The sequence below is a fragment of the Siniperca chuatsi genome, linkage group LG8, assembly GCF_020085105.1.
Source record: "Siniperca chuatsi isolate FFG_IHB_CAS linkage group LG8, ASM2008510v1, whole genome shotgun sequence".
Taxonomy (NCBI): domain Eukaryota; kingdom Metazoa; phylum Chordata; class Actinopteri; order Centrarchiformes; family Sinipercidae; genus Siniperca; species Siniperca chuatsi.
This window is the reverse complement of record NC_058049.1, coordinates 7,562,917-7,586,062: the sequence shown is the minus strand read 5'-3', so window position 1 is coordinate 7,586,062 and position 23,146 is coordinate 7,562,917. Positions and strand designations below refer to the sequence as shown.

At 40.3% G+C, this 23,146-nt stretch overlaps 1 protein-coding gene and 1 long non-coding RNA gene across 7 annotated transcripts in view; one reads left to right on the top strand and one right to left on the bottom strand.

Moving 5' to 3' along the window:
• pitx2 (paired-like homeodomain 2) overlaps nucleotides 1–14,420 on the top strand; it is a 63,509-nt gene extending 49,089 nt beyond the window's left edge. Inside the window, exons 1-4 of one of the 5 annotated variants that reach the window (XM_044205753.1) lie at nucleotides 2,469–2,548; nucleotides 7,000–7,069; nucleotides 11,755–11,951; nucleotides 12,822–14,420. In XM_044205753.1, coding sequence (XP_044061688.1) covers nucleotides 7,024–7,069; nucleotides 11,755–11,951; nucleotides 12,822–13,379 — 801 coding nt within the window. In that variant the 5' untranslated portion in view covers nucleotides 2,469–2,548; nucleotides 7,000–7,023 and the 3' untranslated portion in view covers nucleotides 13,380–14,420. Of the gene's footprint in view, nucleotides 1–2,468; nucleotides 2,549–3,786; nucleotides 4,422–5,218; nucleotides 5,237–6,999; nucleotides 7,070–8,955; nucleotides 11,303–11,754; nucleotides 11,952–12,821 lie in introns of those variants that run through there. The other 4 variants (XM_044205752.1, XM_044205754.1, XM_044205755.1 and 1 more) reach the window with 4 other exon arrangements.
• Nucleotides 1–23,146, bottom strand: part of LOC122880521 — a 57,049-nt gene that overhangs the window by 23,477 nt on the left and 10,426 nt on the right. Inside the window, exon 1 of one of the 2 annotated variants that reach the window (XR_006378954.1) lies at nucleotides 6,804–6,973. The exons of the other annotated variant lie outside the window; for it this stretch is intronic. This is a non-coding gene — a long non-coding RNA (uncharacterized LOC122880521). Of the gene's footprint in view, nucleotides 1–6,803; nucleotides 6,974–23,146 lie in introns of those variants that run through there. 2 annotated transcript variants of the gene reach the window in all.

The following is a 23,146-nucleotide window of genomic DNA, read 5'->3' as shown; positions in this document are numbered from 1 at the left end:
GTCCACCTCAGGTCTGCTGACAGGAGAGTTAGCATGTAGCTGAACTGTTTTGCATGTTATCGACGGGGTGGTAGGTATCATAGTCATTTTATCACACCAATTTCATTCTTGGCCGATTTCCCCTTAGGCAGGTTAGTGGCAGCTTGCCATTGATTTTTCATGTAATTGATCAGAGACCTGCTTGAGCAATTTATTGGCCCACTCGCACCTGTGATTAAGGCTGAGGCCACATGTGTTTATGCATGCACCGACTATTACTTTCCCCAAGATCAACCGTGTTCCATAGAAGCGCTGCTGTGCTGTGCTGTGTGTCTGTGGCTGTCAGTGTAATGAATGCCGTCTGAGTCTCAGGGACATTTTTAATCATGCTCGACAAAAGCCATGTCATGTCCAAAGTCAAGAGGAATGGAGACAGGCTCGTCTGACTGACCAGCAATGACAGGAGTTAATGTGTTCACATAAAAACATGGACCAGAGTTTAATTCAAAGTAATCCTTATTCATTTGAAGCTGCTTCATGCATGGGATTAATATTAGAGCAGTTGGGGGGCCAAAACCACAATGACATCAGCTAAGCATTTTCTTTGGAAGCCGAGGATAGGATAATTACAGAAGAAGACAAAGACGAAGAGCTGAGTACTTTTTAAATATACACCATGTTGCTGGGCATATCGGGAGAAGTGAGGGTAGCCTATCGTGTAAGTCATTTACTGGCCTTGCGTATAACGTTCTAAACCACAAGCCATGTTGCTGAGTTGGAGTGCTTAGCGTTGGTGTAGCTCGTCTCCCTTTGGTACTGTGACAGAGCAGGAATAGTAAGGATCAGGAATAAAGCCGCTCAACAAGCTCAAGAGCTATCAAAGAGCCACCCTTTTAATTTGGTTAATTTACAGACAGCTTTTTCGCTAATAACGTTCTTGGAGTGATACTTGACAAATGGAAATACACACAGGATATTTCTGTCTCGAAGTAGACTCATCTAATGTCTTGTCTTTCCTATCCTTCCTCTCTTTCTCCTCCTAACTCCTCTTCTCTACCTTCCTCTCCTCTTCTCTGACTTCTCTCTTTCTCTCCATATTCATCCTCCTTTTAAATCGTAGAGAAGTCACACCCCACAATAAAACTAAATTCCCAGCCATTACTTTATTTCTAACATATTAGCAGTACATAAACTGATTTGTTTAAAGATTTGTGGCTTTGGAAACACCAATTTGACTCCAAATTTTATTACATGGCCACAGAGTGTTGGCCAGACAGAACACTAGGCGACAATCACATGTGGTTTGAGGCTGAAACAGGAAAAAAAAAAAAAGAAAAGAAAATCAGGCTGGTTTCTCAGGCAATGAGCACCCCTGAATAATGGAACCACTTCACATCTGCATTACTCAAGCTTCCCGGTGCAACAGAATAATGACAGTGTATAACGCAAAGGACATGTATATTTCACTGAACGCTGTGGGGGAAAAGGTTTGGATTCACTTTTAATGATGGCCTATAGGAATTAAATCAAAATTATTCAACTGTATTTTAATTGATTCCTCATGCCATGAGAAGGATGCAAAGGCTGAAGAAAATACATTTTTCATAGTAAACCATTTATTGTATACATCTTTGGAAATAAATTGGGGCTTAATTTCACAATAAGACTTGTGTCAAAGTGCAATTTGGCACAGTATTGAGCCCATATAACATATATTACAATGTTTCAACACAGTCTCTATTCATGGAGATATAGGGTCATATTCTGCAGAGTGTGCATATCAGGTTACGGTGCTTGTGCATATTTTCAGAATACTGTTTTGGCTTTATAAAACTGCATATTTAGTCACTTTAAATAATCATATAGCTGTCAGGCCTTCTAAATATTGGTTTGGGGGGGGTGTATGTTGTGTTTTATGCATCATATTATGTGCACAACCTGTTCTTAGATGATCTGAAGTCTGCACTGGTGTGAGGTTTAAGAGCTGTCATCAATCACAGTGAAAATTATGAGTAAAAAAGGCAGAAAATCCATTCAAAATAAAACTTAAGTAAAAAGCTAAATGAAAAGTTCACACATTTCTTAAAAAAGAGCAGAACTACAATGGCCCAAGTCTGGTGTGTTGTGGCCGACTTTCTGGGCAGTCTATCATCTCTCCCCTTTGAAGTGGAGGTTTGGATGTGTGCTGATACACATGGAAAGCCGGAAAGAGTGTTTTAAAGTCCTCTCCAGTTTGCAGGAGGAGTAAAAGTTGAAATATCCAACTGTACTGACGCTGGGGGGTTGATGTGCTCGTTAAGAATCAGGAGAGAGCATCAGCGGAGCAGGTCACCCTGTTTCTCACATCACAGCCCCATCAGAAATTCTTTCAAGTGTCCTTCTGCGTCGCCAAAGATGACAACGGCGAATCGATAAGCGCTTGAAATGAAAAGAAGCCGCTGGTTTGCCCCCGAGGCGAAAGATTTCATACCCGCCAGCCTTCTCTGAACTTCAGGCATTCCTCTGCACCTTCCTGCGTGAGAAAGAGGAGGCTCTTGACTGATTTTTTTTTCTTCGTTTGTATAAGAAGGTAAGATGAGAATATAGCCGAACCATCATGCCTCTCTAAACGCAGCTCACCCTCTTTTTCTCCCCGTGCAGGAGGGGCGTGATTTGAAGATGTGCATGATGCAGGGTTGATGTGGTCTGCACGAGCTATGGGGTCGTTGACTTGGATTTTTTTTATAGGCTATGTGTGCACATGTTTGTGCTTTTATGCGTGCATGTGCCATATCACAATATCTAATATTGAAGCGCACGGGTCAAATGTTGAAGAACTAAGCGAGCTGTGTTGGCAAATATGCACAATTCATTTTTCCTATATTGGTTTGCATTTGGTTCGCATTCTGTCTGCACGTGTGTTTACGCGAGTGGGAAATTAATCAAATATGGCCTTCTCGGGCCTTTTTAGAGGACTAATATGTCTGTGCTAAAACTACTTTAATTTAATAACTTTAATCCTGACTAAATAAACCTGATGAAAAATTACATTCACTCCTATAAGTCTATATAAGGCTGCAGTAAGCATTTATTATATTACATTTGTGTTTGGGATACCATGGATTCAAACCATTCCTGATTCACCTAATTTTGGTCGGGAGTGGGGGGGATGCGCACGGTTTGCCAGGAAATTCCCGTGTGGATGTGCGCATGAATTACTGGTTTAATGGGAGTATGACTAAAAATGTAAAAGAAGGATTAGGCGCGGGCAACGCAGGCCTACGTCCGGTCTGCTCGCCTCACTTAAGATGCGAATGGAAAATCAGTCTGTATCTAAGGAAACGGATCTATAAAGAACATTTGCATCCGAGCCAGCTGTTCACTTCATCTGCACATAAATCCGCAACACGATAGGGCTCTGTCTGGCCCTAAAGGATCCTCATGCCTCCATCTAAATACTTTTCTGTTTACCATCCAGCCCGGAATATTCCAAATATTGTGTTGTTTTTAAAATGTGTTAAACTATTTTCTAATCAGTGCGTAAAATGGTAAAACAATAAGCTTGAATGGGCGTTAATTAGGCTCTAATTTGCTGATCACATAATAGGCTGGAATAGGAATCAGTATTTCTTTAAATTAACTGCCAGTAAGTGGATTTTGTCATGAATCCGTGGTTATGACTATTGTTTATTTTGCGCGCGCAGAGTTTAGATAATAAGCAGTTGAGTCACTTGTTGTAAATTGCAGGTTGGGTTAGGCAAATTGGACCATGATATGCTTTTCATGCCTCCACCTCAAATGGTGCACTGTTGTAGTGAACGGCGGGGCGGGCTGACAGGAATATCAGTGTTTTGTTTGCTTTTTAACATGCGCGTGCTTTTTAAAAAGATGCCATCCTGACTTTTTGTTTGATTGTTGTTGAAAGTTGAGAGGCTCTAAGTTTGCCCTCTGCTAGACTACACGAGCACAGGCGCATACATACACAAACACACCCCTTTAACAGCACACACACACACACACACACACACACACACGGGGTCCCTCGCTGAGCTCAAAAGAAGGAGGAAAAAATGCGCCACTCTTGGAGCGTCTTTCAAGGGGGAAAAAGTTGAGGAAGGCAGAAGAGGACGAAGCAAGGGGAGACTCGGATGAAAGCACCTCCTTCAGCATTTCTCCTCACACTGTAAATAGATGGTTATTTATGCGCATAAATGAAACAAACCTAAAAGTAGCGCTGCGTCTCTTTTTTGGATAACACAGCGGGGGAGCCACATCCAAGCAACGCTCACATTTCCGGACAGAAACTTAGACTTCGGCGTGACTGGACCTTGAAGTTGCCTGAATTTACGCTATAAAACACATCTGCTGGTGTCTGAGTGTGTTTGGACGGTGGGATTTATCTCTTCGCTATACAATAAAACGCCGACGGCTGGAAAATCAAACCCCACCGGTGTCAACAACTGGTAAGTGCAGTGGAGGAGTAGTGGCACTAAAAAAAAAAAGAAATAAAACGGAGATGTGAGTTAATGCAAGTGAAGGAATTTGTTCCACCTCGGGGTTTTCTGCCTGTTCGGTGCGTTTCTGATGTGAATTTCAAAGCCGTGGCTGTAACATAAAGGAGCATGAAGTGCTGTGAGGGCAGGGTTCGCCTTACAGTTCGGCGGATGATAATGATGTAGCCTATCATTAGCGGTGATGGAGTGTGGGGAAACAAAAAAGAAGGGGAGGTTAAACAAGACTGTATTGCTCTGCAGTTGGTGATAATTGTAAGAAAACTGTTATTTATCGATTAAAGTATCAGAAAAAACGAGACATTTGTGCATTCTAGCATCATATCCTGCGGCTCGTCAGTTTGGTGCTCTAAAATGATTTGTCTGAACTTAAAAGTCAACGCATATTCCACTGAAATGCGTAGAAATGTCGGTAAACCTAACAAACAAAGCTTATAAACTCTCCTAAACGGGCCTAAATTAAATGGTGAGTTAACTCTCTTAAGCAAATTACAAATAACCCTGTCAATAAAAAGGGAGTAACGTGAGTTCAGATGCGTTTAATCCTTCTCTGCATCCTTTTGGAATATAGGGAGGGGGGGAAAATGGGGAGGAAAGAGGCGACGTTCACGGTCTCACGCCTTTAATTAATACAGGGCCATATGGTGGAGGTTAGTCGATTCATCTCCCGGTAAAGGCTGCAGTCTCATGCTCGACTGTGTTAATTTCAGAAGTAAAGCCAGTGTGAGACAATGCCAGCTTTCTGTCTGCACTGGGCCTGATGCCATGTGAGTCACTGATTCATATCAACTGTTGGTGGTGAGAGCAGAGAGCGTCCGTGAAGTGAGAATGAATGGATGAACGGGATTAATATAAGCGATCATAACATTAATGTATTTTTAAACCGCTCCTATTGGATCTACACTGTGGCATACATTAGAAAAAATATAAATAAACATTTATTACCAGGCTTAATTACCACTAAACCACTGTACCAACATAATCAGAAATTGTTCATATTATTTATTATTATTATTAATATCATTATGAATAATGTTGTAACTACGTGTTGAATATATGTTAAGACATTTATAATGTTATGGAGACAAATAAGTTTACCTGTGTTTTCAAATTAGTGCAATACTATTTTCTTTGCCTAAAAAGCAAATTTATCACGTAATTTACACATTTTATTTATTTATGTTAAGTATTTTTTTATCAGATTTTTTACTGTAACTTTTAAAAAGGAATACATGCCTTCAATTTGAAGTCTCCAGCAAAAAGAGATTTTAAAAAAAATACCTAGATCAAAACAAATCCTTCCATGCAAATTGTGGCCATATTTTTTTACACAATGTAAATAAAAATAAAGTAAAATGCATAAATAACACCGGTGATTTCAGAGGACACGGAGCAGCCAGGCAGGCTGAAATATTGGAGGGACCCCTCATTAAATCTCGCTGATTAGAAAGCACGGAGCCGCGTGCAATAACCTTACATGTTACAGCCTGACCCCCCACTATTTCATTTTGCTGTGGGGATACACAGGAGGGATGAGAAGAAAGGTTGTGCAGGTACACACCGTAAAACTTAACCTCCTATATCTGCATATTTTGAATTAAAGAAAAAAAACCTCACACATGATGTAGAGCAGGTGAAGAGAAGAACTGAGGAAAATGGTTAACAGCATGACTGCATGCAAATTCCCCCCGACTTGAATTATCATAAGCAAACAGTGTGAGCCTGGACTAATAAAACCCCATCTGTGTAACTTCATATCGAGGTAGTATGAGGGCTGCGATAATGAATTTTGTAATATCCCACCGACAGACATCTCAATCAGACTCTAATCCCGTGATTTTACTACGGAATCAATCCACTTCCAACTGCTGCAGGCTGCACCAAAACACAAGATCCGGCTCATGCAAAACACGGCGGGTTTTATATATTCAGACTGTACACAAATTCAATCTTACACTGGGAAAAAATATAACACTACCTGACGAGTTTTAGACTCTTCTTTGTCTTCAATCAAGTGAGAAAGATGAGCGTCAGAATGATGAGATTATTCATTTTTCTCCGACGCAAATAATCTTGTTTCCACTATTTTCTTCAATCAAGTGAGATTCTCTTGAAATACAGATGTAGGCTACTTCTCTGCCGTAGCTTGTTTCCTGACACGCAGGTCAAATTAAATTGGGAATAAGTCGATCACTCACGCATTTTGACAAAAAAACAAGACTTTCAAACCAGAATGAGACTCGTTTAAATGCACATTTTTTGCGACCAGTGTAACACAGTGCACAGCCGCTGACATCCCAACTGTGTTTTATGTATTTTTATGTATTTACTTACAATTTGAAATATTTTCTTCAAGACCACCAGCATTTTTCTTGCAATACTCATCCTGTGAGCACACCACTGTTCTCTTTGGTCTTATGTTGACTCCAAAAATTATTGACTGCAGAAGTAGACTTGTATGTCAGTGACCAACAAAGGGATTGTTTACCAGTCTTAAAGGCTAATTGTGGCTCTTTTGGATGTTTTACAGAAGCGGTTTCCTTATATTGCCATAATGGACTCCCACTGCCGCAAACTGGCCACCACCTGCGCGCAAATAGGTGAGTACCTGATCCATAACAATCAATACAGTGCAATTCTCACAGATCACAGTAATAATAAAACCTGATTGTTGGAGATTTAATATGATGGACCAACTGTCACTTTAACTGTACTTAAAAAAAGTATTATTTGTTTTATTATTATTGCATTATTGGCACAGGCCAAGGGTTTATCGTGTGTGTTGCTTTCCAAACAGGATATTTATTAATTACAGCTAATATTTTTTTTACTGTTATTTATTAATCCCACTTCCTCGGTAGTGTTGATCTTAAAATCTGTTTTGTTTTGTATTTAAATACGTTCTTAGTGAGGTAAGCAGTGTCACATGGGCTAGTTTTAGGGGGTTTCTTAAAAAAAAAGCTTAACATCTTTTAAAGAAGGCTAAATAATGTTGATTTCTCCAGAAAATAGCTGTTCACTTCTGATGGATTTCTTATAAAATAACCCCCCCATTGTTCTCTTCACAATTTCGACTAGCACTTTAAGATGTTGATCTAAAGTGTGATGGCAAAAAAGCTGCTTTAGTTGTATTTTTGCAGCGGATGTAACTAGTGTGTTCAAAAACGTTCAGTAGTCGCAGATATTTTGGCCTATTTGCTCGTCAGCGTGCAGAAGTTGTTGGTGAGTGCAGGTGGTTTGCTGTCTTAGAGGGACACCTGGTGGTGGAATGAGGAAGCAGGCAGACTACACAGCTCCATCCCAGGATTTGATGAGCATGACTGCTCTGCAGCGATGTTATTTGTTGTAATAAAACGATGCACATATATTTCATTTACAATTTCGTTTACAAACATCGTTGTACAGCGAGAAAACATATATTTGTAATGTGTTTTTTACTCGACCATTTTCGATTCTATTCGCATTAGCTGCAGTATGTTTTCCTAAATAACATCTACGGATAAAACCCAACAAGTGACTAGAAATCTCTTGCTCGACAAAGTCTGGGATTTATTAATTATTCTCCGATGTGGTGTGGAAATTACATCAGGTCTCGATAGGGTCTTAAACGAATTACCAATAACTCTCATTCTGATTCGTTTAGACGACACTGATGGGGCTATGTGACAGAGGGCAGGCCGTTCATAGCTCCATAGCTGCGCAGAGTGCAACCATTGATTAAGAATAATAAGATACACACACACACCAGCTTCAACTCTTTAGCTGTAAAATATGCAGCGCTTGTTGGATTGACTCCGGAGAAAACTAAATGTATAATGAAAGCCCATTCCTGAGGAGGAATATACTAATGGCGGAATCTGATGTCTCTTTAATCCTATGTAAAAAGCCTTGTAGTAGCCCCCTATATTGACTGAATTGCTAATTAATGGCCCTCTACGGCTGAGGCCTATTGCGCGCAGTAATCCGCAGAAGAGAGATAAAGCATTCAGAAGGTAGAAATGAAGAGGAAACCGATAATCCACTTTAAATTCAGTATTACAATACGGCTGGAGGGAAAAGGTAGCAACAGACTGTTCGCTGCTTGGCATAAAACAAGACATGGAAAAGATTGTTTTATGATTTTATTATATCTATTTTTAATAAAATAGTAGCCTAATTCTGAAATATAAAGCTTTTATTTTTAGAATCAAGTTTATCTAATGCACATTATTATTATTTAGTAGGAGTAGTAGTAGTAGTAGTATTTATTAAAATAGGGCCTAGTAACATTTATTTTAAGATATTTTCCTCATTTTAAACTGCCTTTTAGTGAATGTTTGGAAACGTGAGGGGTGCTTGTATTGTTTACCCATTAAAAATAATGTATTAATGAAAATAAATCCATTACTATTAAATTATACATGAATGATTATAACTTAAAAACAGGCATCATCTTAATGTAATTACTCAGAGACCATCCAAACAAGGTTTTATTGCTCTGTAAGAGAGGCGATTGGCTCCCGTTTTGATAAAGTCTCTTCCCTCTCTCAGTGTGTGTGTGTGTGTGTGTGTGTGTGTGTGTGTGTGTGTCTGTGTCTGTGTTTCATACAGTCTATGGGCTGCTGGTATTTATATATCAGGGGCTTTCACGGGATTAGCCCAGTAACTTCATAACACCGCCAAGTCCAAATGTGCTGGCTGAATGGGCGTCCGCCTGGCCACGTGTAGATGGGAAGTGTATGTTATTTAATGATGATGATGATGATGATTAACAAATTTTGTTATAGAATGAGAAAATGACAACAACAACAACAACAAAAAACACCAGAATAGCATCAACATTTAAAGTCATTTATCACCTACACTGGTATGAATCGCACTAATTGGCGCGAACGTTTCCTCCTCTCTATACAATCAGTCCATCACTTCACGTCACCTGTTACCCAGCTGACACTTCTCCACCCTCAATCACCCACCTTGAAAATTAAAGTCGCATTTGTTTGATTAGACATGTGTACTTTGCCTTAACGCGTCACAATCTTTGGGGAATTATAGGTTAAAAAAAAAAATATTAAAAAGTGCTGGCATATCAGCTCAAACTCATTAAAAGTCCTCCTTCAGAAATTTTAGGCAAATGAGAGTCTTATCAGATTTAAAAAAAAAAAAAAAAAAAAAAAAAAAAAAAAAACACTACATGAGTGCTGGCTGAGAACGACTAAGGGGTCCAAACGCAAAGTGAGGAGAGATATCCAGTTAAGCACCCAGATAAAGTAATCCGTCGTCAACAAACTGAGTCTGCGTGGTTAACTGAGGCTCCGGTGGGCTTGATTTAATGGATATTTGAACCTCAACTCTGCGGAGATCAAGAGGATCGCTTCATTTGACAACCAGTATGACTGACAATGATTTTCCTGAGCATATGGGCTGCATACGGGGATGTAGCGGAGAGTAAACCACTTTAGGTCAGTTTGATCACGTATTTGGACCGTATGATGGAAATGCACTACAGACATCTCCCCAAGTATCAAGTTGGATATGAGGATTACCTTCGAAGTGGGACAATGCTTAAATTCAATTTGCTGTTGGTTGTTTGCCACCTTTTTACCTCTAGTTACTTCGCTGCATTTGAATGAATACATGATACTAAAATTCTACATCCCCGTGCAGCACGCGTGTATGAGCTGCACATGTGCTCCTTTTAACAAACTGTAGGCTACAATGTCTGGCAGTTAGCGTCGGGTGACAAGTGCGCACAGTTTTGGAGCAGGCTGGCACCCCCCTCCTATTGAAGTTACATTATTTTTTTTTCTTTAATTGCGTGTCCACAACAAGCACAGTATCACTGTGTTGAATAGTAGGTTGGTGTGTTTGCAGTGTGCATCTTTTTTTCCAATACAATCCACTCGGTGGCTCGCTTTATCCACATTGAGTCCCTGAGTAAACTGCGGTGACAGAGCCTGCGAGCATGCGGCTCAGCTTGGGTATCAATAGAACGGCATCGTTTTACTGGGCCACTGGACCCATCTCATAAAATGAGGCCAAACTGTGTTATTTTCATTTTTATTTGGTCTTGGGCTGCTGCGCAACGGAGCGCCGCGGGTACACCGTGCGTCCCATCTCTCTTTACATGCTTTTATTTGGAAGAGAAAAATAAGCCCCAGCCCCGGCGTAAACACATTGGCACACATATCTCGTTTCTGCAAGCTCCGGTTGGTTGGGCACACCGTCATATCCACATGGATGTGGCTGTCAGAGAGAATATGGGCGGGCGCAACATGGTGACGTGGAGGTCTAGAGAGAGGCGCAGTTGGACAGGCAGTGAGCAGGCAACAGCTGAAATGAACAGAGAGCGGTGTAGTGTGTGTTTGCCTCTGGATCTAATATCACCTACCTGCCCTTGTCACTCTGATAGTTAGCCGAGGTAGCCGCTGTTTACCGCCGATGCTAGTATGGCAGCACTCACTGGCCTATTTTAAAGCATTTTCCAGTTAAAACAAAGAAGTTTTCATCTCATCCGCAACAGGAACCGTTCTGCTGTGTGTTTTTTTTTTTTTTTTTTTTTTTGGAGAACTGTACACATTCCGCCGACGGACTTTCCGCTTATCCTTGTTGTACTAAAGGGGACTTAATCTGCTTTTGACAGCCAGTTTTGCCAGTTTTTTTTTTACCGATGAACTCTATGAGGGATCCATTAAACATAGACCATCACCACTTAACAGGGAATAAACTTGCCTCCACACACCACACGGCTTTGGCGATGGCCTCTAGTTTACAGCCGCTGCAGCGGTCTGTGGACTCTAAACACCGGTTGGAGGTGCACACGGTCTCGGACACGTCCAGTCCGGAGTCTGTCGGTAAGAACCGCCCGGGGTGCAGATGTCATCTTGATATCAAACAAAAGACGGCTCCCATTAATCACGTGAAGGCAGTTTTACATGCGCGCAAATAGGAGATTACAGCTGTCGTTTTACTCACAGATAATTAGTTTTGACACTGGCCTGTGTGTGGTGTGCTGAAAAGTTTCTGCTATGTAAATTAAAGAGAGCTTGTCTTGTGTCAACTAAAATTAGTCAGGCATTTACTTACTCAGTGTCAAGATTAAATCAAAAGGTCAACTAAAATCAAATAAAATGAAGGAAAACATGAAGAGGTGTGAATCAGAGCATTTCGTCCTCAGTGAAGTCAGACTGTGAACAGCTCATCCATTTGCCCAACAGTGTCATGGATTCAGGAAATTATTTTTGTTCCCTCTCTATAGCATACGGGCCTTAACCCGCCTAAAACCTAACTTCTTTCCTCTTGACAGAAAAAGAAAAGGTCCAAAATAAAAATGACGACTCTTCAGACGACCCTAAGAAGAAGCGGCAGCGGCGGCAGAGGACTCACTTCACCAGCCAGCAGCTGCAGGAACTGGAGGCCACTTTTCAGCGGAATCGCTATCCGGACATGAGCACAAGGGAGGAGATAGCCGTGTGGACCAACCTCACAGAGGCCCGGGTCAGGGTGAGTATTCCCTTGGGTGCAAACAGAAACCATTCGTGTGTATAATTTCGGGTAATGTGTGCCAATTGTCCGGTTAACCTACAAATACACAGTGCCTTAATATTATTACGCACGGACACCAAACTTTACGCACGGCTGAAATTTCCTTGACTGTAACGTAGGACACAGTTTTAGCTAAAAACAAATAATCAGAGTCTTGTTTAAATATACTGCTGGTTCAAGCTCAATTTAATTAGATTGTATATGTTTATCTTTTAGGCTAAATATAATTCAAATCCTCTGCACACAATGCAAAATAAACAGTTTTAGCACAAGTTAATTTATGGTTCTCGACTCATTGTAATCTTTTCCGTAATTTCATAATAAAATAGGACACAAACTATTTGTTATTCGCCTATTAAGTGTAATTACACGTCATTACGTTGTTAACAGTTGAGGCTATTGACGTGTGTCTGTGGCAGCAGTCGTGTTCTCCTGTTCCTGTGAAAGAGGTGCAAAGCTTGTATTTTGCGATTGTCGTCCTGCTGTTGTGTGGTTAAGGTCAGCGTGCTTGTGGAAGCCTGCAGAGGAATACACATCCTCTCCACATGAAGCTGGTGCAGTGGCAGCCCAGTGTGTATTCTGCTCAGATAAAGACGGGATCAACGCGGAATTGTCTGCACAGGAAAGCAAGGATTAATAAAGAGTGTTTGGATTTACAGACGTTAAAATTGTTAGGGAAGAAAATTAAAGATGGTGTGTCTGGTGTTAAAATGTAGAACCCTGCCCATCTTAGCCATTGCAGGAAATATATATGCTATAAAAGATTAAGTAGGCTAATACTCTAATACGCTAATTATGTCTAACCTGCTCTCGTTTCCTTTGCTCTAGGTTTGGTTCAAGAACCGGCGAGCCAAGTGGAGGAAACGGGAAAGAAACCAACAAGCCGAGCTTTGCAAAAACGGCTTCGGCCCGCAGTTCAATGGACTCATGCAGCCCTACGAGGACATGTACCCCAGCTACACGTACAACAACTGGGCCGCCAAGGGCCTCACGCCGGCCTCCTTATCCACCAAAAGCTTCCCCTTCTTCAACTCCATGAATGTCAACCCCTTATCCTCGCAGACCATGTTCTCGCCGCCCAACTCCATATCCTCCATGACTTCCAGCATGGTGCCATCGGCGGTCACCGGCGTGCCGGGCTCCAGCCTCAATAGCCTCAATAACTTGAACAACCTCAGTAACCCGTCTCTCAACTCGGGGGTGCCCACGTCGGCGTGCCCCTACGCGCCTCCGACCCCTCCTTACGTGTACAGGGACACTTGTAACTCCAGCCTGGCCAGCCTGAGACTGAAAGCCAAGCAGCACTCGAGTTTTGGATACGCCAGTGTTCAGAATCCGGCCACTAATCTGAGCGCTTGCCAGTACGCCGTGGACAGACCAGTCTAATACCTACCTGCACTGCAAAAAGACCACCATAGCAAGTCATTAGAGGCTAGTAGTGACGCTTAAAGTGTTGTTTTTCTCTAAAGGGAGTGAGCAAATCTGGCGGTGAGATAATTGTACTTTTTCATGTGTTTCAGGAAATGTCTTGATCATATGGCATTTTCTTGATACTAGTTGGAGTGTGATTTGCAGCATTCTGACTTTGTCCTCAAGATATTGCCACTTGTGCCATGAACTTTTCCAAACATATCTAGAAACAAGTGAGATTATTCCATCGCACCATGTTGATACATTTATTTTTGGAGGGGGGGTAAATGTGATTTTAGGTGATTACAAGACCAAATGGCATGTTATGGTGGTCATTTTTTTGCAGTGTATGGGTAATCACAAACAGCCGGCCACAGGAACAAGAGACTACTACAACTACTTTTTCATTTTTCAAAAAGGGCACTATAAGACTGAACCACTGAAACAAGCTCAACTCCAGGTCGGAGTCAAACTGAAACGGGAGATTTTAGGTTTATTCCCCTTTGATGAGTCCAGGCCTGCCTCACACTGCGCCACAGTAGAAGGCCTGTTTCATTTTTCATAGCTCCTCGTGAGGGTTTTTTTTTTCTGGTGGATTTTGGACTTTAATTGTTGACTGAAAAGGTTGTATATATTTGAATTATCATCTCCTGTTTGTCGAGGCGAATGCGCTATAATCCTCCAGTCCTGTCCAGGTTCAATATATCAACGCATGTGGAAAAAAAAACTAAAAAAAAGGAATCATGTTTTGCTTGCAAACAAAAGGGAATGTACATACTAAAACGCACCAGTTGTGTGTTTCTAACATATTATAAATTTATTATTAATGTCTGTGTGAATATCGATTTAGAATAGCAATTCTGGATTTTAAAAGAAAAAGCATCAAAAATGTTCCTGCGACAAATTATTTGGTTTTTGCTCTGTGTATACTATTTGGTACGGAACTGTTTTTTTTTCCAACATCCAAAAAAACTATTGTGTTTTATTTAATGGAAGTAAATATATTGTTCAAAAACATTCTGACGGGGGACTTTCATTTATTCTTTGTGTTAGTAGTCTGTTAGTAGTGGAGTGTAAATGACAGTCTGTCTATAGCCTTTCGATTATGTGTGTGGCTAATCTATGGAGGAAAACAATGGGCCGCTCCAATACACATAGCGAGATGCTCCGTCAGATTAACTGCTGAATACATGTCTGCCTGCTCAGCCAAGGGCCTCGGCTGCGGTCACTGGTGCTTGAAATAACACGGGAATCAACAAACAGGAGTCGGACCACACAACAGTGACAACGGTCCATTGGGGTTTGTTTTTCTCTCTGTGTTTGAACTCAGATGACATGGCAGTCCTCTTGAGGGGAGTATTAGAAAACAATGCACATTTTGAAATACATAGTTTGATTACATGTATGCCAAGGATTTTATAAAAAATGAAATTGTCCAAATTCATATTTTACTGATGAATTCATTAACATGATCTATAAAATGTAAGTGTAAGATCTAAATTAACCATAAAAGAGGGTTTGTTTAGAGTTCATGTTCATATTTTTAAAGCAAGTCTTGCTGCCTTTTTCATTCCAGAAATCAAAATGATCTTCAAGCAGCCCACCTGACTTACACATGCATCTCTTTGCCTTTACACTGTTGTTTTCTTTTGTAACTTGGCACCTTTTAAGTCATGCTTTAAAGTGCGCAAATGCGCCGAAACGCAACAAAGTTACGGTCGATGGAAACTATGATTCACATGCTTGAGCAAACAAGCGCACACAAAGATACAGAGGTATGTGGGCCGAGGCTGACTGGTGGAGGCGGCTGAGTGCAGCTTCATGGCTGCAGGCAGAGCGGTGACACCGGGGAGGAAACACCGCAACACTCCCTGCCGAAAAGAGACAAATAAATAGTGAGACTTTGGGTTTGCAGGTTGAGCTGCGTGCACTTTTCAGCCTCAAAGTGTTTATCATGTGAGTTGTTTGTGTTTATATTCTATTAAATTCCATATCACTATAAAATGAACTAGAAAAAGCCTATTCAAGAAAAAGGCAAATGTGGCCGCTCGGTGAAAGAGCTGATTTAGGATCTGATGTCATGCTGCAAGAGTCCTTAGGTCATCTCTCCAGGGGGGGTTATTATGAGGAGAAATAAATCACAGTTAGTCCAAACGTTGTTTTTACAAAAACAAAACACAACACAAGCGTTCTTCTCTTTTTACATCTATGAATTCTACTGATTTTCTGAGCTGCGAGTCCTGCGGCCTCTACTCTTCACCCTCCAGAATTTGATTTTCCTCTGAAAATCCGAGGGCCCTGTCAGCTTTTGATGGAGTCGGTAACGCGGAGCAATAATCAGCTGACAGGAGATAAGCCTCGGCTGCTGTAGAGGCGAATACGCAAGTCTGCAGCCTCAATACACATCCACACAATCAACATGTGAACAGAGGATGACCTGAAGAGAAAGGCTTCAATGGGAAATGTTCATTTGGTTGAAACGGCGCCCAGGACTGCAGACCTTTAGCCTCTCCTCTTCTCTCCTGCCTGCACAAGGTAAGAACTTATTAAAGTTTAAATGAAAAACAACACACGTGCCTTTTAGCTGCAGTGGCTGCATGTTCACTCGTGTTTAATTGCAGATTTCTGCAGAGACATTTCTCTTAATAAGCGTGTTTTTGCACCGTGGCCACTGATATTCTGCTCACGTTGCAGCTGAAATTAATATTTAAAATCCAGACACTGCAGTCATTTATGCGTCAAACGAAACTCATTTTAAAGTAGAAAAACTACATGCTTCCCAGGCATTACGGCGCATTATAAAACCTGAAAATAAACATTAAACTGGACGTAGTTCATGTGCCGACAAAGATACAATTATCAATTTATGTTTAAACCAAATTCATGTTTGTCCTGCCTCAGTTTTCGGACATCGAAAGCACACTAGTACATCTAAATGTGAGATTTGTTCCGCCTGCTGATTTAAAAAAAAAAAAAACATCCAATGCGAAGTAACACACCGAGCCGACACAGCTCTCCCCTCCACTCCACTGGGGATTCAAATAAAAAGCGAGGAAGTGCAAATATGCATCGTTACACCTCCAATCTAAATAATTAACAATCTCTCAATATTCATGCAGCGGCGGGTTTGGAAGAGACTTGAGATGGTTTTGGTAATAACGCTGCATGCGACAGTATATCAGAGAGCATGTTTTCTAATTACACGCTAATGAGGCCTGCAATTCAACTATAGTATTTTTCAAGAAAAAACAACAACAACAACAACAACAACACAGATTTTTGCACAAGTTGCCTGAAAACCTGGAACCTGGAAACACAGAATGAACGAAAACGGAGATATTTCGGAGTGAATTTTGATTTGATTTACTTATTTCTGTTCAACCACGGATGATATGAACAAGCGTTTTATTTAAATGAGTGGAGTTTGGGGTTGTGTTTTTACCTGAAAGTGTGGGAGCTGTGGGTTATGGGTTAAGGAAATGAACATAGATTTCGGATGTTTCAGAGCTCACCGGGTGGCTCTGATCAATAGTTTATTTTTGAAGTAGGCAATGTTGTTGTGATCACAGCAGGACTTGAGCTGAAATCAAGCAGCTTTCAAAATTCAAAGATCATGACTTTGACTTGAATGGGGGAATTCAGTCATTTTCAGGTTCTTAAAGACACATATGTATCTCTAAGATAAATAAGATAGATAGTCTTTATTGCCACCTTTTACACTGCTTCAGAATAAATGTACGACAATAGCTATAGAGAAGATAGACAGACAGTCTACCTACAAACACACAACTAGTCTCAGCACTTTGCCCATAAGTGCAGTGGTCAGGCAGCAGAGAGGGCTGCTGTGTGTCTGGGGGGAGGATGAGGGTTTGGCCCTGGACCAATGGCAGTCCAGCTGCTTCAGCTAAAGGTCACATGATGTGACCTCACACATTCTCACCCTCACCTAAGGCCTGAGGAGAAGTTCTCCGTAACAAGATGCATGACTGTCCATCTCAGCTGAACTCCTAAAAACCTCAAAGTGACTTCAGATTTATCTGACCCGGTCTGCAGTATTACGCAAGATTAATTGTAGAATTGGCTTTTCATTCACTGCAACAACATTCGCATTTGTTTGCACACTGAAAAATGTTAAATATTTATGTCTTTGCCTCTGGCTTTGATTTAAAAGTCTGCTTTGTGTGAAAATATTGACGTGCTGGTGTTCATATGTCTGCAAGCTTGAGAATAGGTGCACAAAGACATGCAAATTTGTTCATTGCTGATGTCTGTTGCATGCATGTTGGCTATATCTTGTGTGTGGATCTCCATGTATGTGAATGAACGTGTGTAAGTTGTGTATCAACCCCTATATGGGGGGGCTTGGTGCTGTTTGAGGGCAGGCGGCTAGCCAGAGCGTGTGAAAGCAGATAACCAGTGCAAATTTCATGACGCACACACTTCCTGCTCTCTGAAGTTCTATTAAAAAGATGGATGAAAACAAAACACACATCTGAGATGTTTTCTCTCCAAATCAATTTCTACACATAAAGCATGCTGAAAAGATCAGTAGCACGGCTCTCATGGACCTTGAAATACCGGAGAGGGGGGTGATCCATCAGGAGAGACTCACAAATTTATTTGATAGATAGTCACGATCTGGAGCGCCTGCTGGAGAGCTAAAATGTAAAATGTTTGAGGTGTCTCTAAGCCATTTTGCCCTCTGAGGTCCCTGATTGGATGAAATAATACATTAAAACAGAAACAAGAGTAATGAAAAGGCACTCAACACTCAGACCAAAAAACTGCTGCTGGAGCCCTCTGATGTGTCTGTGTTTGTGTGAGGCGGGCTACTGCAGAAGAAGAGCTGGTATGCTCAAACAGTCTGGATAAAAATGCCATTCAAGTGGCATTATTTAGCATTAAGGCTAACTATAGTAGACCTACCAAGCTGCAAGAAACACATCTAAGCCTGGATGTGGGCCAAATGAAACACATCCCACATACAGTATGTGTCAGATTTTTATTACAAAATACTTGCATTTTCTAAAATCATAACAAATGTGCAGAGAAAATACTAAAAACACAAATAATTTATAAATAGGCAGCCTGCAGGCACACCAGCTAAAATCTTCTTCATGCCTCTTCATGTTAACCTGACAAGTCTAAAGCTGCTAACATTTTAGCCTTGTCTGAAGCATCGTGTTCAGACACCTTCAGTTTACACAGTCTGCCCCAGATGGCATCTCTCAGCACTGTTTTCTTTAGGCCTGTCATCTACTGTAACGTCTTAATTGACGTTTACCTCTGTTCGCCGCTGTCAGCCACCCGGAGTCTGTGTCTGATGAGCAGCCTGGCAGAATAGTTTCCCAGGCTCCAACTTCAGATAGAAAATTACACCTGAGCGCTTTTGTTTGTTTTAGTATTTTTTTTTCATTTCATGTCGTACAATTTTCCCTTCACACGCAGGGTGAATTACAAAATGCAGTGGAAATTGTCAAAGTGTCTAGCGTCTACCTCGTGCTCTCATGGGTTCATGTTAGTTTAGTGACCTGAGTGAAATCCTGGCTGTCCATCCTATCTTATCTCGGATAGCAGCCCATTTTGCCATTACAGAAGCAAACTATGGAAAGGTTTACAACTGAATCTCACCTGCACGCATTAAGACTTTTCTTTATGGCAGTATTCCGAAAGTGTTCTGTTAAGATTAGACATTTCAGTTAAGACGTTTTTTTTCAATATGCTTCCCAACAGCCTCTATGTGAAATCATGAAAAACATACAAAAAATGTGGACAGTTATACGCACCACCATTTAAACTGTGAGGTTTTTTGTAAGGCTAGCCCCACAAAACCCTGAACGCTTGCAGAGTTAATGTCATACTTTACACGCTGATCTGACTCTCCAGCTGTACAAACATGGCATCTTTGGGCATATAATGCACAATATTATGGAGAGGACCACTTAGGGAGAAGCTTTACATCATTTATCCCCCAATGCCATGTTCAGTTCAAAGCTAGAAGTCAGAAATGAGTGTTTCCTCAATAAAACCTCTACGCTTTCATGTGATCCAGTTATGGGGGGAAAAGGAAGAATTATTAACACCAACAAGATATAAATTATACAATGTAAAATAATGTCTTATGTATTAAATGTTATTTAATGTTGTTGGAAAATATTAACTTTCTGAGCTTTTGCAATGATAAATATTGAACTAAAATGTATGTTAATGATTATAACAATGTTTAAAGTAATCCTGTGTAGCATTTACAGTGTACACTGTCATGATAATATGACTGCATCTCAGAAACGTCCAATGCAGTGCACTTTAGATACAGTACAGTGCTACGGCATTATATTTTCACTAAAAGGAAGTTGGAGTTTGTTTCTGACCCCCTGAAATGTGGAGTGAGAATAACTGGCCAACCAGATTCATTATCTGATGACAATATTGAATTTTAAAACTCATTTCCTGTCTTAGACCAAGTAGTAGTACTGTTACATTCGCAAAATGTTCAAAAGGGAAATGGCAGCTTTATTTTAGACCCATTAACTATAACTATCGTCATACTACTTTTACACCCTATACTCAAGGGCTTTTTGGCTTTCTTTTAAACGTACAAAAAAAGACAAAAACAATAAATAGACTATCATATTCAATACCATTACTGCAGAATACTGAAGAAACACAATCTTTGAGTTTGATTGTACCTTGTGTACAGAATTAATATGACTTTGTGCCCTTTCTTTCAGAGATAAATCTTACAGATTTTCTAAGATGTCACTGCACCCTTTTTGTCACACTGCATTTGTGCTGTCTTCTGTGAAAGCCATCACTGGAAGTCAAATTTTAAATTTGGCTAGCAGCAACTTCAATCTGTAAACCACTGAATCTGCACTGGACGTTTGCACTACACACACTTTTGCTGTTCTGGACTACAGACAAAAATAGCAACATTTATGTTTAAAATTGTACATTGCCATAAAAATAAATTAAATAATAACGCTCAATCCGCTGTCCTTGTGTTGACTTAATGTCCGAGTGAGCTGCATGACATCTGGCAGTCGAATCAAACCCTAATAAACAAATGTCAGCCTTTGTTTAATTGCCTAGAAACAGCCTATTTCTCACACGGCTAAATGGTGTAATTCACTGCATTTTCTTTATATTGCACATGACCTGAGATCAACAAGTTTTGTCCACTACTTCCAGGGCCAGTTGCTGTCAGCCTGTAACAACCATTGCATCCATCAACAGCAACAGCCTGTTCAGTCACTGTAAGTCACTCTGGTGTTGGCTGAAGTGTAAAATGTTTACTCCTTGTAAAATATTTCTTTGGATTGCTCACTTATTAAAGCCAGATGTTGCAAGTTCCATTTTCCCTGGTGCAAATATAGATGTTGGGGTTTTTTTTGTTGATGAGCAGCTGCTTGAAACAAGCAACTATAACAAACATCTAAACTATACAAAAATGTCTGTATCCCCATTGTTTAAGGTAACGAAATAAATATTGATTGCTTTCTTCATTTCCCCCCAGTGTTATTGCTGAATTATTCCCTTCTGTGCACATTTATGTTTTGCTTTTTAGTGATTTTCCATTTTTGTGCAATATGTTATACTTGTATTGCAATCCCTGTGTATAATTATATTAATTATTATAAATTGTTTTAGTTACACTGAAATAACTCATTCATTTTTTCATTAATTCAGGGTGTAATTCCAAAACATAATAAATCCATTTTGAGAAAAAAAATAATCTTAAAGATATTATTCTTTTGTAATGTACTAGGATGCACTCTTATTTCATTAAAAACGCGTCAGGGAGTGACACAGTTAAAGAAATGGTTTGCCATTTTAGGAAATATGCTTATTTGCTTTCTTGCAGAGAGTTAGATGAGAAGATCGATACCACTTTATTGTCTGTAGGGTAAATGTGAAGCTACAGCCAGCTGCCAGTTAACTTAGCTTAGCACAAAGACTGGAAGAAGGGGAAACGGCTAGCCTGGCTCTGTCTGAAGCTAGCAAAATCCACCTAAAACAACATATAAAGCTTGCAAGCAAGCAATATAAATTAACACATTATACTTGTCTGTTTAGTCTGTACAAAAATCTAAGTGTAAAAATGATGGTTTTAGGTGCCAGACTATTTCTTGCCTAGGTGCAGTAATTTGTCCCTGCTAAGTCCTTTTGCTAAGCTAAGATAACTGGCTACTGGCTGTAGCTTCATATTTATCGTACAGACTTCTATCTCCTCATGCAGTTCTTGGCAAGAAAGCAAATAAGCGCATTTCCCAAAATGCTCAACTATTCCTTTAAATAACACCTGGTTTATAATCTAAATACAATAATCAGCACGCCATTATATAGTTTTTGTTCCCGAGGCAGTGATGACTGATCATAATATAACTCATAACCACACACACGACAAGGAGAGCTCAGCGCTGTAACATTAAAACGTTTTCATGATTGTTTTTTCCCGTTTTACTTTTTGCTGTGTATAATTGTATATGTGTCAAATAAGATGACGAATAACCCCCATAAATGAATTTGACAGTGAAATAAACAGTTAACTGGTGAAAAAAAAGTGAACACTCCACCTGATGTACCTGGTGGCTCCACTCATCCACCTCTCCCAGCCTACAGCATTTCCAACCCAACAAGAACAGACGGTGGAGAGCGACTTATTGGATTGGATCCCACCCAGCAGTGACTTATACGCTCAACCTATATGTCACAGATGGTGGGATTTCAGTGTGGTTGATATAGGAAATCCACTAAGGAGTATTGATCTTTCTAAGATCTGCTCTCTCTGCCTGATCTCCGCAGGATCTGAACATCCACAGAGACCTGGAGGGCAGTGGAGCCGCTGGAATCTCAGTCTACCTTTAACGGTTAAAGTTAAGGTAATACTATGCAACATTTTCACAAAAATGTATGTTAAGAGTTGCAAACTACACCACAATCTATATGCTGTAGCACAATAATGATTCAACCTATAACCAGTTGATTACATGTTTACATTTGTTGTTCTAAACAGTGAGCACCTGATAAGTCTCTAGAGAAATCCTGTTAAAGTGGAGGAATAGATGCATGTTGCGTTTTCAAATTGTTTCCAATAAACTGAAGAAGAACTGGGCAGTTAGCATGACTAGCACTAGCCACCATGTCTGAACAGAATAAAGAAAAGAATGCCACCCACAGCAACTCAAAATGTAACAACAGAAAATCCAAGGAAACTCACTGTTGACTCACTGTTAGCTTGCCAGCAGATCTCTGCGTAGATTAAGTTCAAAACCACAACAGTAATAATCAGTTTGCGTCAAAGATGTCACCAAAATGAAAAACAAGAACCTTGCAGATTACTCCTTTAAGATAAAGTTACACGTGACCTACAGTGGGATTTCTATGTCAAGTGCTATTCATTTTTCGACAGGCATTCTGCTAGACAACATATAATTTGTTACATATCAAAGCACCAGTGCCTGCATGCAAATTTTAAGCATTTGCAGTGAAAAGCAACATCCCACTGGTCTTGTGCTATCAATGCTTATGCTGCATTCATGATGAATAGCAATTTTAATTGGTTAAATCTGAGGTTTGTCTTCTATTAAGTCTTTCTTTACCATAAGTGTTTGCATGATATCTACTGAGGAACACAAATCAGACGAGAAAAGGGCCTAGCTAATAATTAGAATTTAAGCTTTGATCAGAATCCCATGATAACTAAATCCTGTGTACAATTATCGACATATTCTGTACTTGTT